The sequence below is a fragment of the Schistocerca serialis genome, chromosome 8 (assembly GCF_023864345.2).
Source record: "Schistocerca serialis cubense isolate TAMUIC-IGC-003099 chromosome 8, iqSchSeri2.2, whole genome shotgun sequence".
Classification (NCBI taxonomy): Eukaryota; Metazoa; Arthropoda; class Insecta; order Orthoptera; family Acrididae; genus Schistocerca; species Schistocerca serialis.
Window position 1 is genome coordinate 14,846,450 of NC_064645.1, and position 18,790 is coordinate 14,865,239.

The 18,790-nt window shown below is 41.9% G+C and overlaps 1 protein-coding gene across 1 annotated transcript in view; it reads right to left on the minus strand.

The window, feature by feature from the left end:
* LOC126416698 (uncharacterized) overlaps positions 1-18,790 on the minus strand; it is a 143,464-nt gene that overhangs the window by 39,295 nt on the left and 85,379 nt on the right. Inside the window, exon 5 of the mRNA XM_050084506.1 lies at positions 16,524-16,715. Coding sequence (XP_049940463.1) covers positions 16,524-16,715 — 192 coding nt within the window. The remainder of the gene's footprint in view (positions 1-16,523; positions 16,716-18,790) is intronic.

The window sequence follows — 18,790 nt, forward strand, 5'->3', positions numbered from 1 at the left end:
GGTGGCTATAAGATGAACATCAACAAAAGCAAAACAAGGATAATGGAATGTAGTCGAATTATGTCGGGTGATGCTGAGGGTATTTGATTAGGAAATGAGACACTTAAAGTAGTAAAGGAATTTTGCTATTTGAGGAGCAAAATAACTGATGATGGTCGAAGTAGAGAGGATATAAAATGTAGACTGGCAATGGCAAGGAAAGTATTTCTGAAGAAGAGAAATTTGTTAACATCGAGTATAGATTTAAGTGTCAGGAAGTCGTTTCTGAAAGTATTTGTATGGAGTGTAGCCATGTATGGAAGTGAAACATGGACTATAAATAGTTTAGACAAGAAGAGAATAGAAGCTTTCGAAATGTGGTGCTACAGAAGAATCCTGAAGATTAGATGGGTAGATCACATAACTAATGAGGAGGTATTGAACAGAATTCTGGAGAAGAGGAGCTTGTGGCACAACTTGACAAGAAGAAGGGATCGGTTGGAAGGGCATGTTCTGAGGCATCAAGGGATCACTAATTTAGTATTGGAGGGTAGCATGGAGGGTAAAAATCATAGAGGGAGACCAAGAGATGAATACACTAAGCAGATTCAGAAGGATGTAGGCTACAGTAAGTACTGGGAGATGAAGAAGCTTGCACAGGATAGTGTAGCATGGAGAGCTGCATCAAACCAGTCTCAGGACTGAAGACCACAACAACAACAACACCTATCAGCTGACTTCAATCTAAAAAAGATGCAGCTCTAACACCAATTACTACAGGAATTTTTCCACGAGTGATCCCACCACCACCCACTACACTGTTACCTATAAGCTTTGGCAGCCTCCCCTCTCCATACCTATTGAGGTGCAGACCATGCCTAGTGACATCCGATCTACTGATGGATCACATGGCAGTGCTGCCAGTCGAGTCTGTGTCCTCCTCCATCAGTGCCTTCTCCAGCCCCACGTTAACACACCTAACGGCAACACTACGACGAGGCCAGTCGTGACGCTGAAACAGTTGCACGAAGTGCACGTTAGTGCCACCAGTTTGAGTAGCTATCTCTACCAGGTCACCACCTGCATCACACTCCCTCACCCTATCGATACTATTCCCAGCGCCACTCACAATCACGATGTGATCCTCTTTTGTAAAATTCCTACGTAACTCCTCTACATTAACGGTCACCTGAGCCAATCCTGCACTAGGCTTCACAATGCCGGTGACCTGTTACTCTCCCCCCGACACTTCCTGCAACTGCGGGTTCATACCTCTGCCGTGTGAATTATCTAACAGGAAGAAGAAGGTTCTGCTGCTAGAATTTGCAACTGACTCAGGTTCTCTAACTGCTGAGGACTTCTGCATGTTTCCTACACCTACAGTTACAAGAGGCTGCAAGAGACACTCCACTAAACACAGACAGTTGGTAAAATCTATCTATTATACGACAACTGTCCGAATATCTACTCCTCCTAGCTGCCTTCTTACCAACTGCCATTTCCCATTCCTAGTGCCCTTTGTCCTCAACCTATCTAGTCCTTCCTTTGTGTTTTGTAACTATGCTCTTTAGCATAACAGGTAGCTATCTGGGGGCAAGTCAGTTTAAAATCACACACATTTCCGTGCACTCATACCAATCTGCTGTAGGTCCGCAATAGTCGAGTTATGGCCTACAGTTACTCTGAAAATTTTGGTCAAATGGACCCGTATCCCGCTCAGGACAGTTTTTTTATTTTTTTTTCCTTTCTCTTATATTTGATCAAAGCTAGTCCTCAATCATTTATGTCATACACCTGAGACTGTGCAAATAACGATTTCTTAAAATGTATACAGCTGCGGTACCTGTCACAGTGAAATGTCATCCACTATCAGAGATACATTTCACGAGGAAAGCCTCACCGACTGTGGCCGAACGGTACAAAACCCGTGTCTAAACAGTCAACTCCCGTCCGCAGGGCTTATAATTTCTGTTCTCGCAGTACTTTTTCCTCTCCAACTCGAAAATGAAAGTTACTGCAAAATTCACGTGTCCAAGAGAACAGACACCTTTTTTGATCCTGCAACCAGTACGAATCGAGACACAAAGGAATTGCTGACATTTAGCTGCTAGTGGGCATCGAGTTACATCAGTGGGGAAAATTAAAAGTTTGTGCTGGACCGGGATCCGAACCTGCACCTCCTGCTTGCTAGACAGATGCTGGCTCACCTCCCTTTAGACTCAAATTCTCCATTTATCCACACACTACTGAGATAGTGTCCCTGCTCATTACACCCGTAAATTGAGAACTAGGTCTGACAGGAGGTGTGATACGGTAGTCCGTGAAGCTGCAATGACTACCGTGTCCAGATGCCTCGGTGGTCAGAGCATTTGCCGAGTGAGCAGGAGACCCGGGTCAAATCCTGGTCTGGCACAAATTTTCAAATTTTCCCACTGATGTAAATAAAAGCCCTCTAGCAGCTAAATGTCATTAATTCATTTGTGTCCTCTTGCAGTCTTCAAGGGTTGCAGGAGGAAAAGCTTACGGGCACTTCTACAGTTGTAAAGGGGACTTAGAGTTTCGTCATCAAAACTTGAGTTACTGTCTGTGGAAATGTACCATTTTGATATAAGTTTAGTTTTAATATCAGATCACTTCCAAACCTTCCACTCCACCGCACACACACAAACCGAGGAGAGGGCAGTGCCGTCACTCTCTACTGGGATTATGATACTGCTTACCATTTCCCTCCAAACACAACAATGACTGTGAGAAACTGGTACGTTTTGCAACTGGAACGGTTGACTGCGTTTCTTCACAGATTTCTCCACACACTACTTTTCAGGAGGACATTTTTGTCACACAGAAGAGGACCCGACGGTGAGTGCCCGTATCTCCACTGTGTGCGTACCGTGAAGCAGGTTACTTCAAAGTGGTCTGAGCTTCACACTTATTTCACACTGAAACAGCAAATTTCTAGACTTAGTAGACAAAGTTTGGATGAAGAATCTAAGTCTCCTCCACAACCCTCAGAAGTCTGTAATAAGAATTAAGAAACCGTCATGTATACTTTTCCTTTTTCTTTCCTAATGAAATATGAATACAAACAGTCAAGCAAATGTGTTAACACAATTATTGCTGGAATCTCTCTCTCTCTCTCTCTCTCTCTCTCTCACACACACACACACACACACACACACACACACACACACACACAAACTCACTATGTTCATTGAAGACTCACTAATTTCTTTCCTGCGATGTAAGCCTTCAAATTACGTTGGAAGAAATTCAGGATAGGAGTAGGGAAATCAGAGAAATCATCTGCGACAGGCACATTGGATGAAAGCTGCCAACTTATTTTTTCTTTACGAAAACGGTACTTGTGGTGATTTCTTGTGGCATGTATCCTAAATACAACAATATGTTTGAAATATTGGGGCTGTCGACTGACTGTGTGCAGTGCTATAAGTGTAAAAAATATTGCAACAAGTTTGAGTCAGACAAACATAAGTGTAGAGACATTACCTGATTGGAATATTGTGTTAATTCCTGCAAATATTGTGCACTAATTCTTGGTCAAAAAATTGTTGTTTGTTTATAATTAGGAGTAAATGAGGCCACTCACCAAATACCAGGAGTGTTGAGTTTTCAACAGATCACACGAAAAGAGGAGGAAAATCTTGCTACTTCTGGGAAAACATCCTTCTGTGAGTTAGAGAACACTCACTCACACTGTGTGTCCAGCCTGCAGAGAGGAGAATGTGTGTGTGTGTGTACACTATAGCTCATGAAAGGATCTCTCCTCCAAACGGTTACAAAGTTTTACTACCTGTACTGACATAAAGGTTATTACTGTTTGCTGTTGTACTGACATAAAGGCTATTACTGTTTGTTCAGCCTCTCTAGCCTCCTGCAGGGCTTGATCTTTGTCATGCATAACACTAGTTACGTGACTTTGTTGTGACTTCCATTGTCTTGCGCTAGCACCTAATCCGTGGATCTGACCCACTAATGTGTTAGGAAAGTCTAATGTTAAATGTCTAAAATCTGTCAGTTATTTACATTATATGAATATCTTTTCATTTACATTGACTGTAATGTTTGCATGATTACTTCCGAAAGCTTTATTATGTTTCTGTACTTTATGAGACAAGATGTTTAATACCAGCAAGATGACTTGAGCTGTGATTACTATTCATCCACAAACATCTATGTGGTGACCTACATTTTTAAATGCGTGCTATACTTTTCATATGATTTCGATATAATTACTTCACTTTAATGTAATGCTACTACTCATACCTGTATCTACTATCTACACCTATGTGCTATTCTACACTTTTGACTTTTTGCAATGGTTCTGATAGCTTACCAACTTTCGTCTTTCATTGACCTCTTGTACAACTGGCTTGTACTTTTACAGAATTTTTTTTTATTGTTTTTATGTTTAGAGTGAATGTTTTGTTTAACACATTGCGGTAACTTTCAACACTCAAAGCATGAAGCAGCATTAGTGGTATCTTTGCCTCAATTTCACTTTGTAACAAACATCTATGGTCAGATTTTTTTTTTACAATTAGCAGATGATCGGTTATAATAGGACACACCAACTGTTGTGCAAAAATACCTGACTTTATACATTTTTGCCAGTGTTTTTTCCATGACTGTATTACTATCACAAAATAAAGAACAAAGATAGTTTGTGCATGTTCAGATGGGACAGTATTTTCATGGATAGACACAGTGATGTGATATGTTGTTGTTGTGGTCTTCAGTCCTGAGACTGGTTTGGTGCTGCTCTCCATCCTACTCTATCCTGTGCAAGCTTCTTCATCTCCCAGTACCTACTGCAACCTACATCCTTCTGAATCTGCTTAGAGTATTCATCTCTTGGTCACCCTCTACGATTTTTACCCTCCACACTTCCCTCCAATACTAAATTTGTGATCCACTGATGCCTCAGAATGTGTCCTACCAATTGATCCCTTGTTCTAGTCAAGTTGTGCCACAAATTCCTCTTCTCCCCAATTCTATTCAGTACCTCCTCATTAGTTATGTGATCTACCCATCTAATCTTCAGCATTCTTCTGTAGCACCACATTTCGAAAGCTTGTATTCTCTTCTTGTCTAAACTATTTATTGTCCATGTTTCACTTCCATACATGCCTATACTTCACACAAATACTTTCAGAAATGACTTTCTGACATTCAAATTTGTACTAGATGTTAAAAAATTTCTCTTAATCAGAAACATTTTCCTTGTCATAGCCAATTTACATTTCACAAGTATATCTTCTTTACTCAAACCCTCCTCAGTTATTTTGCTCCCCAAATAACAAAACTCATTTACTATTTTAAATATCTCATTTCCTAATCTAATACCCTTAGCATCACCTGATTTAATTTGACTACATTCCATTAACCTCATTTTGCTTTTAGTGTTGTTCATCTTATATTCTCCTTTCAAGACACTGTCCATTCCATTCAGTTGCTCTTCTAGGTCCTTTGCTGTCTCTGAGGGAATTACAATGCCATCAGCAAACCTCAAAGCTTTTATTTATTCTCCATGGATTATAATTCCTACTCCAAATTTTTCTTTTGTTTCCTTTACTGATTGCTCAAAATACAGATTGAATAACATGGGGGATGGGCCAGAACCCTGTCTCACTCCCTTCTCAACCACTCCCCTTGACTCTTATAACTGCAATCTGGTTTCTGTACAAATTGTAAATAGCCTTTTGCTCCCTGCCACCTTCAGAACCTGAAAGACAGTATTACAGTCAACATTGTCAAAAGCTTTCCGTAAGTCTCCAAATGCCAGAAATGTAGGTTTGCCTTTCCTTAATCTATATTCTAAGATAAGCCGTAGGGTGAGTATTGTGTCACATGTTCCAACATATCCACGGAATCCTAATTGATCTTCCCAAAGGTTGGCTTCTACCAGTTTTTCCATTCGTCTGTAAAGAACTTGTGTTAGTATTTTGCAACCGTGACTTATTAAACTGATAGTTCAGTAATTTTCACATCTATCAACACCTCCTTTCATTAGGATTGGAATTATTATATTCTTCTTGAAGTCTGAGGGTATTTCACTTGTCTCATACATCTTGCTCACCAGGTGGTAGAGTTTTGTCAGGACTTGCTCTCCTAAGGCCGTCAGTAGTTCCAATGGAATGTTGTCTACTCCTGGGGCCTTGTTTTGACTCAGGTCTTTCAGTCCTCTGTCAAATTCTTCATGCAGTATCACATCTCCCATTTCATCTTCCTCTAAATCCTGCTCCATTTCCATAATATTGCCCTGAAGTCCATTGTCCTTGTATAGACTCTCTATATATTCCTTCCACCTTTCTGCTTTCCCTTCTTTGCATAGGATGGGCTTTTCATCTGAGCTCTTGATGTGCATACAGGTGGTTCGCTTTTCTCCAAAGGTGTCTCTAATTTTCCTGTAGGCAGTATCTATCTTACCCCTACTCATATGTGCTTCTATGTCTTTACATCTGTCCTCTAGCCATCCTTGCTTCGCCATTTTGCACTTCCTGTCATTCTCATTTTTGAGATGTTTGTATTCCTTTTTGCCTGCTTCATTTACTGCATTTCTGTATTTTTTCCTTTCATCAATTAAATTCAATCTCTCTTCTGTTACCCAACGATTTCTACAAGCCCTCTTCTTTTTACCTACTTGATCCTCTGCTGCCTTCACTATTTCATCTCTCAGAGCTACCCATTCTTCTTCTACATTCCTTTCCCCTGTTCTTGTCAATTCTTCCCTAATGCTCCCCCTGAAACTCTCTACAACCTCTGGTTCTTTCAGTTTATCCAGGTTCCATCTCCTTAAATTTCTACCTTTTTGCAGTTTCTTCAGTTTCAATCTATAGTTCATAACCAATATATTGTGGTCACAGTTCACATCTGTCCCTGGAAATGTCTTACAATTTAAAACCTGGGTCCTAATTCTCTGTCTTACTGTTATGTAATCTATATGAAACATTCAGTGTCTCCAGGCCTCTTCCATGAATACAACCTTCTTTCATGATTCTTAAACCAAGTTTTAGCTATGATTAAGTTATGCCCTGTGCGAAATTCTACCAGGCGTCTTCCCCTTTCATTCCACACCCCCAGTCCGTATTCACCTATTACAGTTCCTTCTCTTCCTTTTCCTACAATCGTATTCCAGTCCCCCATGACTACTAAATTTTTGTCTCCCTTAACTATCTGAATAATTTCTTTTATCACATTTCTTCAATCTCTTCATCATCTGTGGAGCTACTTGACATATAAACTTGTACTAGTGTGGTAGATGTGGGCTTTGTGTCTATCTTGGCTACAAATAGGCATTCAATATGCTGTTCATAGTACCTTACCTGTGTTCCCATTTTTTTATTCATCATGAAGCCGACTCCTGCATTCGTCCTATATGATTCTGTATATATAACGCTGTATTCCCCTGACCAGAAGTCTTGTTCTTCCTGTCACCGAACTTAACTAATTCCCACTACATCTAACTTTAACCTATCCATTTCCCTTTTTAAGTTTCCTAGCCTACCTGCCCTATTAAGGGATCTGACATTCCACACTCCAATCAGCAGAACACCAGTTTTGTTTCTCCTTGTGACGACATCCTCCTTAGTAGCCCCCACCCCAAGATCTGAACGGGGAACTATTTTACCTCCAGAATATTTTACCCAAGAGGATACCACCATCATTTAACCATACAGTAAAGCTGCATGCCCTCGGGAAAAATTACGGCTGTAGTTTCCCCTTGCTTTCAGCCATTCGCAGCACCAGCACAGCAAGGCTGTTTTGGTTAGTGTTACAAGGCCAGATCAGTCAATCAGCTCGACTGTTGCAACTGCAACTACTGAAAAGACTGCTGCCCCTCTTCAGGAACCACACATTTGTCTGGCCTCTCAACAGATACCCCTCCGCTGTGGTTGCAACTACTGTACGACACTCTATTTTGCTGAGGCACGCGAGCTTCCCCACCAATGACAAGGTCCATGGTTCTTGGGGGAGATGATATGTTATGTTATGTGAATAATATTTGGTCTTTTGTCAGTATTAGCTTATATCATCTCACATATAAGTGATTGTACTTTAAGCATTTCTGCCCGTTTCACACTTTCTTACATGTATACAAATACGGTGATGACGGTTTAAAGGACACCAATACTAATAATAGAAGATGCCTAAACACCTGTGTGTTGTATGCTTCATAAAAAGAAAAAAAGCCAGGAGTTTCTCCCCATGTGAATCTACAACAAATTCCACCTGCTCACAAACAGATCTCACATTAAAATTACCATGTAAGCAACAACCAGTCGCAAAATCATGTTTTCTTTATTTACTTTTGCAAATCGACCTACATTTGTTCCTTTTTACTAATTTGTACAATCGCTTTTTGGCGTACATAACAGTACTATGTGGCTGACAAAATCTTTGTCAATATATCCCTTTTTTGTAAATATTTCAGTATTTTATCATTATATTTTACCTCACGTTGTATGTAATTTCTTCTTCTCATTTTTATTTTAACTGTATCTTTTCGCATAGAGGGTGGGTTTGCTTTGCAGCGCCCCCTTACAGTTCCTCGTTGTCACAGTCAGTTCTCGACGTACCACTTAATGTTTGGCCTCTGCTTAATACAGTGTTACTACTCAGGGAACATATTCGTTGAAAGGTAAATTTGTATGTGCATTTTAAATGGTTTAATGCATCTATATACATTTAATTGGTTTTACATTGCTTTATGTACATTTATTCATTTGGTCACTGTTATTAATTATTTTTATTTTTATTCTCGTGTTTGTAGCTGTTAATCAGTTGAAATCGATTTGCAAAAGTAAATAAAGAAAACACGATTTTGTGACTGGTTGCTGCTTACTCCGTAAATTTTCAGTTTACAGCCGCTGCACAACTAGGGAACCACATGGAGCCCACCATTCACAAGATCTCGCACTGCAACACCACACCCAGATTATTTCTAAAAATGGAGCGACAGTCAACCACACCCTTTCACAGGAGCTACGTCAGAGTGGCTGTTAACTCCCACTTTAAATTCGTCAGAATTACTGGGTCACAGTGTCTGTCCTTTGCTCGTGAGATTCTAAAAAGCAACGACGAATTTCGTCCATTGAAGTGCAACATTTAACTCGGATACATTATAGACAGTGACAGATACGTTCTAAAGTTCCATCCGAACGAGTTTCGTACCTTTTGAGAGCTGATTTAGTAACATCAAAAAACCATTTATCATTAAACTAATAAAACTATTAAAATAAACTGTCAGATAGCACACTCGGTACTCGGACCACCTGTGTGTCAGCCACAGTCGAGCGACGGCCGTTCGTGTGGAGAAACAGCTCACCGGCAGTGGTGCCCATGTAGAATGCCACACAGTGGTCGCAGCTAAACTGGCGGACTGCACGGCTGCTTCCACAGGTGACCCTGCCTCTGATGTCTGTGACAGGACTGGAGTACGTTGCAGTGGGAGGAATTACGAGGCAGGTCTCGTGTCTAGGTCTATTAGAGGGATACCGGTGGACATGTGTGAAACTTCCACACTTTTACAGTTCTAAATAATGACAGTATTTGGAAGTAGTGTAATGGCTAGGATACGGATAGTTGTGGGAATGAAGAGAACACATCTTTAAAAATGAAGCAAATGACATGAAATAATAATCAGGAATTTATGACACATTTTTGTAAGAGGAAAAATCAGAAAGTAGCACACAATAATTTTATCACCAAAAAGTTTAATAGGTAACAAAACAAAACAAAAAATCACAAATCCATTTGCATCTTTTACCTACTTTTTTACACAGTCGCCAACATACTCGACACAATTCTTCCGTCGCGGTACCAGTTTCGATGTCCCCTGTTCATAGAAGTCTGTTTGTTCGGAGTATAGCCACCTGTGGACTGCCGATTTCACTTTTGTATCTGTCCCAAAGCATTGCCTGGTCAGCAATTTCTTCACAGGACCAAACAGATGCAAGGTCCACATTATGTGGTAGTTTCTGGAGCACCTCCCCCCCAAATTTGGCACAAACAGGAGCAGCAATGAGGGGGCGAGCATTGTCACGAAGAAGTCTGAACCGTCAGCATTAATGTCGGGATGTCTGTCACGAAAGGGCACGGCGCAATTTAACCGAAGTTTTAATGTAGACTGAAGCGTTCACCGTGATTCCATGTTCAGTGTAGTCCACCGTACCACACTGAGCATATCTCAGAACACTGTCACAAGCATTTTCCCAATAGACTGAGTCACTCTGAATTTTTTTCATACTAGGGAACCGGCACGTTTCCACACGGTCGAGGCGTGTTCGGTTTCGGGCACGTAGTGGTATGCCCGAGACTCGTCACCGGTGACAATTCCTTTCAGAAAGTTGTGCTGTTCTGCCGAATAATGCATGAAGTGGTTCGAGCCCATCACCATTCGCTGGCCCTCGCAGTCGTCTATCGTGTTCGTATGTGCCGAGTGAGAACTAACTTTACGAAATTTCGACGTGTCGTGAAAAATATTGTACACTGCACTATAGCAAATCTCGAATTGCTGCGATAAGGTTCGCAGTTGCATGTGCCGGTCTTTCAAAATTGCTGCCTCAGTGGCTCGACATGTGGCGGGGTTGCAGCTGTTACCGGTCACCCAGAGTTTGGCGAATCACTGAGGTCAACACGGTTCTCTCCGAAGAATGCACACCACCTGGAGACACTGCTACAGTCTGTACAGTCGTTGCACACGAGCCACGCATGTCCCTGTCAGTTTCACTCAGTTTATGCCCTCTGGCCCACAAATATTGAACTACACTTCACTGCTCTTCACAAGTTGATAACAGTAACACGTGTGCCGTGTTTTTGTGTAGTTTAGGCTTCTCTCACTAGAGCTGCACATGAAAACAAAATACCCTCTGTAGTGAAAACTTCAAATTATATCATCACAAAATTTCAACATTCTACCTGCAATACCGGGGGAGAAAGATTTTTTTGTGCATTTCTTTCTGATCCTCTCTCATATATATATATATATATATATATATATATATATATATATATATATATATATATATATATATAAAAAACAAAGATGAGGTGACTTACCGAACGAAAGCGCTGGCAGGTCGATAGACACACAAACATACACACAAAATTCAAGCTTTCGCAACAAACTGTTGCCTCATCAGGAAAGAGGGAAGGAGAGGGAAAGATGAAAGGAAGTGGGTTTTAAGGGAGAGGGTAAGGAGTCATTCCAATCCCGGGAGCGGAAAGACTTACCTTAGGGGGAAAAAAGGACAGGTATACACTCGCACACACACACATATCCATCCACACATACAGACACAAGCAGACATATTTAAAGACAAAGAGTTTGGGCAGAGATGTCAGTCGAGGCAGAAGTGTAGAGGCAAAGAAGTTGTTGAAAGACAGGTGAGGTATGAGTGGCGGCAACTTGAAATTAGCAGAGATTGAGGCCTGGCGGATAACGAGAAGAGAGGATATACTGAAGGGTAAGTTCCCATCTCCGGAGTTCGGATAGGTTGGTGTTGGTGGGAAGTATCCAGATAACCCGGACGGTGTAACACTGTGCCAAGATGTGCTGGCTGTGCACCAAGGCATGTTAAGCCACAGGGTGATCCTCATTACCAACAAACACTGTCTGCCTGTGTCCATTCATGCGAATGGACAGTTTGTTGCTGGTCATTCCCACATAGAATGCGTCACAGTGTAGGCAGGTCAGTTGGTAGATCACGTGGGTGCTTTCACACATGGCTCTGCCTTTGATCGTGTACACCTTCCGGGTTACAGGACTGGAGTAGGTGGTGGTGGGAGGGTGCATGGGACAGGTTTTGCATCGGGGGCGGTAACAAGGATAGGAGCCAGAGGGTAGGGAAGGTGGTTTGGGGATTTCATAGGGATGAACTAACAGGTTACGAAGGTTAGGTGGAAGGCGGAAAGACACTCTTGGCGGAGTGGGGAGGATTTCATGAAGGATGGATCTCATTTCAGGGCAGGATTTGAGGAAGTCGTATCCCTGCTGGAGAGCCACATTCAGAGTCTGGTCCAGTCCCGGAACGTATCCTGTCACAAGTGGGGCAATTTTGGGGTTCTTCTGTGGGGGATTCTGGGTTTGAGGGGATGAGGAAGTGGCTCTGGTTATTTGCTTCTGTACCAGGTCGGGAGGGTAGTTGCGGGATGCGAAAGCTGTTGTCAGGTTGTTGGTGTAATGATTCAGGGATTCCGGACTGGAGCAGATTTGTTTGCCACGAAGACCTAGGCTGTAGGGAAGGGACCGTTTGATGTGGAGTGGGTGGCAGCTGTCATAATGGAGGTACTGTTGCTTGTTGGTGGGCTTGATGTGGACGGACGTGTGAAGTTGGCCATTGGACAGGTGGAGGTACAGTTTGTTGCGAAAGCTTGAATTTTGTGTGTATGTTTGTGTTTGTTTGTGTGTCTATCGACCTGCCAGCGCTTTCGTTCGGTACGTCACCTCATCTTTGTTTTTTATATATATATATATATATATATATATATATATATATATATATATATATATATATATATATATATATATATATATATAAAATAGAGGGAAACATTCCACGTGGGAAAAATTATATATAAAAACAAAGATAAGGTGACTTACCGAACGAAAGCGCTGGCAGGTCGATAGACACACAAACAAACACAAACATACACACAAAATTCAAGCTTTCGCAACAAACTGTTGCCTCATCAGGAAAGAGGGAAGGAGAGGGGAAGACGAAAGGAAGTGGGTTTTATGGGAGAGGGTAAGGAGTCATTCCAATCCCGGGAGCGGAAAGACTTACCTTAGGGGGAAAAAAGGACAGGTATACACTCGCACTCACGCACATATCCATCCACACATACAGACACAAGCAGACATATTTAAAAGACAAAGAGTTTGGGCAGAGACGTCCATCTCTGCCCAAACTGCGTCTGCGTTGAAATTCTAATCAGTTGCATATCTCATCGCTGCAAACCCATGGTGTAAATTTCACTTGATTCGGATGCTTCCTTCAGGGTGTTGCATTTACGGTGGCCAGCAGTGTATAACAGTGGAATTCCTATTGTTGCACTCTTAATATTGACAGCCTTGCTTTTAATTTCATCAAAGATTGTTTTGACTTTTCTATCTGCAGAATCAGTCCTTCCAACATCCATTTCTTTTTTGATTTCTCCACATTTTTCCTGCAGCCATAATTCCTTGGCTTCCATGGCCTTCTTATTTATTTTGTTCTTAATGATTTTTATTGTTATATTCCTATATTCGCCTAGGTATTTTTGTATCACCTCCTTTTGTCAATTAATTTAAGTATTTCTTATGTTACACAAGGTTTCCCCAAAGTTATCTTCCTTATACCTGTCCAACTTCTGTCACTGACAGAATACTGTGGTATTCATGATCACAGTAACTAGAGCCTCGGAAAGCTTTAAAGGTACATCATTCATCAGGATGTCGGTGTTCCACTTCTTTAGGCATTGATTCCGCTGTATGATCAAACTTCAGCTTGCTCTTCATTGTTACTTAACTGGGTTCTTAGTCTGTATGTGCTCCTGGGTGCACCCTACAATCTAATATCTGATTTCAGAATCTAACAATGGAAACACCAGTTTGGAATATCAACAATATATGGAAAAGGATAGATTGCTACTCACCATAAAGATGATACTTTCAGTTGCAGACAGGACTGTTACAATTTAGCTTTTGGCCAAAGCCTTCTTCAAAAAAGAAAAGAAAACACACACACAAAATTCATTCACACAAGCAAGCACACCTCACACACTCACTCACACACACACACACACACACACACACACACACACACGAAACTGCCAGCTCTAGCAGCTTGGTCGGGAATGCATGTGAATGTGAATGTGTGTGTGTGTGTGTGTGTGTGTGTGTGTGTGTGTGTGTGTGTGTGTGTGTTTCCTTTCCTTTTCTGAAGAAGGTTTTGGCCTACAGCTAAACCTTAACAGTCTTTTCACTGTGCCTGTCTGCATCTTTATAGTGAGTAACAATCTATCCTTTCCATTATATTGTTAATTTCAGTAGGTGTAGTTCCATCTCAGCCCAGCAAGCTACCTTCCTCAGTGACGACAAATGTCTCACGTACGGTTCCGTAAGTACCTCCGTCCACTTCAAACCTACCACCCGACGAAGAAGCTCTATTATGAAAGATGCCACCAATTCTATACTAAGAAATCCCTTACGTATAGCCTAGCCATCTGTGGCTTTACCACCTGCAGTGCCGAGCAGACTCTCTTTAAACGAGCTCGGAGTCTCACCGAAGCCTTCACAGACCAAAATTGACCTGACCACCCAGTCCAGAAACAGATCCCTTGCACTTTCTCTCCCCAGTCACCTAGTAATCCCCTCGTACCCACCGACTGGCCACAAAGGAGCAGATCACTTTGTGACTAGTGGCATCCAGGATTGGAACAAGTGAATCACCACTAGGGTTAGGACTGCCTCTCGTGTCCTCCTCACTACCTCCCCCGACCCCCCTACAGTAGTATCCCACCGCTCATCTGACGTACGCGATATCTCTGTCTGTTCCTACTCCACCCTCGATCCTAAACCCTACCCTCGTGCCGATATCCCAGTAATAGACCTACGTGCGAGATCTGCTCCGTACTTCCTATCACTGACGACTACTCCAGTTCTGTGACAGATGTTTCCCACCCCATCAAAATCTGGGCCACCTGTGGTAGCAGCCACGTCGGCTGTGTACTTACCTGCAACCACTGTGTGGCATTTCTGGTCCTACATAAACTCGCTAAGTGTATCTGAGGCTTTCGTCCGGTCACTCGATGTCCAGTCTGGTGTGGCAGTCGAAGACAGCAAATGAAAATGGAAGCTTTAAATTCCACGTGTACGAAATCGTTAACACGAGAGAATCGTACGAACGTACCGTCGTTTGAACACTGTACTGAGCCCGATACGGATGACATAGTAATAAGCGTCTCTTGTGTAAAGAAACAACTGAAAGAGTTGCAAACAAATAAGTCACCAGGTTTGTATGAAATTGTAATTCAGTATTACAAAGAGTACTCTACGGCTCGGCATTTATTGCAAATCACCCAGCGCAAAGGCCTACTCGACTGTAAAACAATGCAGGTGACTCCCGTATACGAGAAGGGTAAAAGAATTGACTCACAAAATTAGACACCAATATCCTTAACACTGGTTTGCTACAGAATTCTTGAACATGTTCTGAGCTCTAATATAATAAATTTCCTAGGGACTGAAAATCTCATGTCCAGAAATCAACTCAGTTTTAAAAAGCATCGCACGTGTGAATCTCGGCTCGTCCTTTTCTCACGTGATATACTGCAAACTATAGATGAAGGGCACCGGCACTGGGCAGATCCCATACTTCTAGATTTTCAGAAAGCATTCCACTGCAGGCTCTTAATGAAAGTACAAGTTCCCCGATACGTGAGTGGCTCAAAGACACTTTAAATTATAGAAATGGTGAGTGTTCGTCAGAGACAAGGGGATTGTCAGGAGTGCCCCAGGGAAATGCAACAGGACTTCTGTTATTATCTATATATATAATATATAATAATCTATATCTATAATATCTAAGACGGGGTGGGCAGCAACCTGCCGTCATTTGCCAGTGACATCGAGGTGTACGGCAATGTGTCGTCACTGAGTGACTGCAGGAGAAGACGAAATGACTCGGACGGAATTTCTCGTTGGTGTGATGAATGGCAGCTAGCCCTAAATGTAGGAAAATGTAAGTTTATGTGGATGAGTAGCAAAAACTAATCCGTAATGTTCAGATGTAGCATTAGTAGTGTCCTGTGTGACACAGTCACATCATTTAAATATCTGTGTGTAACACTGCAAAGTGGTACGAAACGGAACAATCGGGTAAGGTGAACGGTCGACTTTCATCTATTCGGAGAATTTTAGGAAAGTACGATTCATCTGTAAAGGAGACTGCATATAGGGCAGTAGTGCGACCTAGTCTCGAGTACTGCTCGAGCGTTTGGGATCTGCAGTAGGTCGTACATTTTTCCCTCAGACCATCTGCGAGTGGAGCAGGACAGGAAATGAGTAGTAGTGGTACAGGGTACGGTGGGTTGTGGAGTGCGAATGTAGAGGTAGCATCCCGCGTAGGCACGAAACTGACAAGTTGTCTGTCCACGCAAATGGCCACTGTCCGACTGAGGCCGAGAGACGGCGGCCACACGGTTGCCGAGAGTCACACCCGGTACAGTGTGCTCGACTTCGACGACCGCTTCGCGGCCCGTGCCGTCTGGATTTTTACGTGAACTGCATAGGTAGGAACTCAATTAGGAACGTATCTACCATTCCCGTAACTCCCCTAGCCCGACTTCTGCCAGTCCCCAGCCTCCACCGTCCTGTAACCTCTACGGTGCCCTCGCCCCGGCCTCTACGCACTTTCTATCCCTCCAGAGTACCTGCATATTCCTTTCTCCTTCTCTTTTTCTCTCCTATCCCATTTTAATAGATTCCATCCCCAATGCATTAAGCACTCACAAGAAATGTTTACGTTCACCACTTAACTTACTTAAATGCCAGAGGAGCAACTCCAGGCGGTAGTCGAATAGGGATCGATATCCTGAGTTCCTGCAAGTTCTTCAGCTTTCCCAGGGCAGTGAACGCCTCTCTCGGTATACTGTGGACCATCTCAAAGTCGTCATCCTCGCAGAGTTCCAGACGTTCCAACTCGGTGCAGGCCTCCAGCAATGGTGGGACACAGCTGTGTAACAACAGAAATGGGGTCTTTCAGAATTATTCGTCTCCCGTCACGTTTCAAAAGACCAAAGAAACAGAGTACTTTATATTATAACTCTAAATTAATAGTTCTTATACTGTATTTGCAACAACAACGTGTTCAACTGTCACTATCGCATCATTCACTGCTGAGATCATTACTATTAGTGTCACAGAAAGTATACCCATCAGGGATGAATTATACTAATATATGTCTGCTTGTGTCTGTATATGTGTGGATGGATATGTGTGTGTGTGCAAGTGTATACCCGTCCTTTTTTCTCCCTAAGGTAAGTCTTTCCGCTCCCGGGATTGGAATGACTCCTTACCCTCTCCCTTAAAACCCACATCCTTTCGTCTTTCCCTCTCCTTCCCTCTTTCCTGATGAGGCAACAGTTTGTTGCGAAAGCTTGAATTTTGTGTGTATGTTTGTGTTTGTTTGTGTGTCTTTTGACCTGCCAGCGCTTTCGTTTGGTAAGTCACATCATCTTTGTTTTTTGATAAATTATACTAATATACGTTAGACATAATGGTGAGAGTTAAGGCCCAACATATTAACACATTCAGTTGGTGATGAAATAGTGTTTCCGAAGTCAGCTTTTAATACTGCTAAGGCTTCAACATACAGTTTTTTTCTCTTTTTTGTTTTTTGTCTTCAGAAACTGGGCATTTCATATTTATTTATTGTGTGTATATGATGACCAATAAGTCAGTGCTGCCAGCTGTTGCTTGCTCATGTAATTCAGTAAAATAAGTAAAACAAAAAGTTCTTTTACAACATTCTGCCTTTAAATGATTATTGACATATATAGGCACAATTGTTCATGAGAATATATTGCCGAAATGAAAATCTTTGTATGAGACATCTTCGTAAACAACACGTAGGTTCTCGAAGCTGGTGTTTAGTCCAGTTTAAACTTCTGAGCTGAGAAGCTGAGGTCAATATATAAAACTTTTCTCTGGCTCTTTGTCTCCCGTTTTGGGAGACATCTTCAGAAGTAAATGGTACGCTGCCGGTATTGCCCGTTGACGAGTGCCCGTCAGTCGATCGGACACCCACGTGTATTTAGAGCCAGTGTGGAGCATCTCTTCTACTATTGCCCGTGAGTCGTCGTCTCACGTGCAAAAACAGTAATTTCGAAAGACTACATGGGCTCGATGACCTCTTGTCAAAGTACAGGGTTTACGCAAAAGGGGGCAGCAGATATCTGGAATTAACGTTTGACAAACTACAAAAGATACAAACACAATTCCAGTGATCCTAGACAGAGAAAAGTTAAAAATTCTGAACAGTCTGTGCAGAAGTTTAGCTAAAGCCACAGTGGTATTGTTACATGTTTATAGGAATTACCATTTATGTGCTGAAATCAGGAAAATTTGAGTCCAGAGGATAACCTGAGTGTGGAAAATCTCCACATTAGTCTATTCACTGAGAGCTGGAATGAAACAGACACAGTTTCACGTGACTACGCACGATCTGTTCCAGCAAAAACAGAGTGTCGAAAATCCTTCGTGCACACCCTCCACGTGGCGGTCACGCTGACATCGCAGTGAAGCATACGTCGCTTGTGAAAAACCTTATATTTCAATATTGGCTTATAGTATAATGCAAGAAGTCATAAAAACCCGACAGGTGGCATAGCAGATTCAAACACAAGTGATTTTGGTTACAATAATGTTAAAGGAAGAATAAAACTTATTCTGTTGAAGTTGAACTGCTTTGATTCAAGTTTATAACAAAACACACTTTTCTCTCTTTTATAATGCAGTCTAATTTCCACATTTGAGGTCAAACTTTTTCCATCACATGGAAAACACATTTGTTTCACTCTTCTGCAGTCACTGCTTGTTTTAATAGTTCTTTAACTTCTGACATTTTGTGTGTTCTGTCTTTTTCTGCAACACAGCCTTCGATTTTGGCCCAAACTACCTCGATTATGTTTAATTCACCAGGTATGGAGGAATCAGAAGAAAAGTTTTCCCTGCTCCATCAGCCATTTCATCCACTGCATATTCTTTGTGCACTACTCTGTCCTTTTTTAACAATTTCCAGTAATTCTT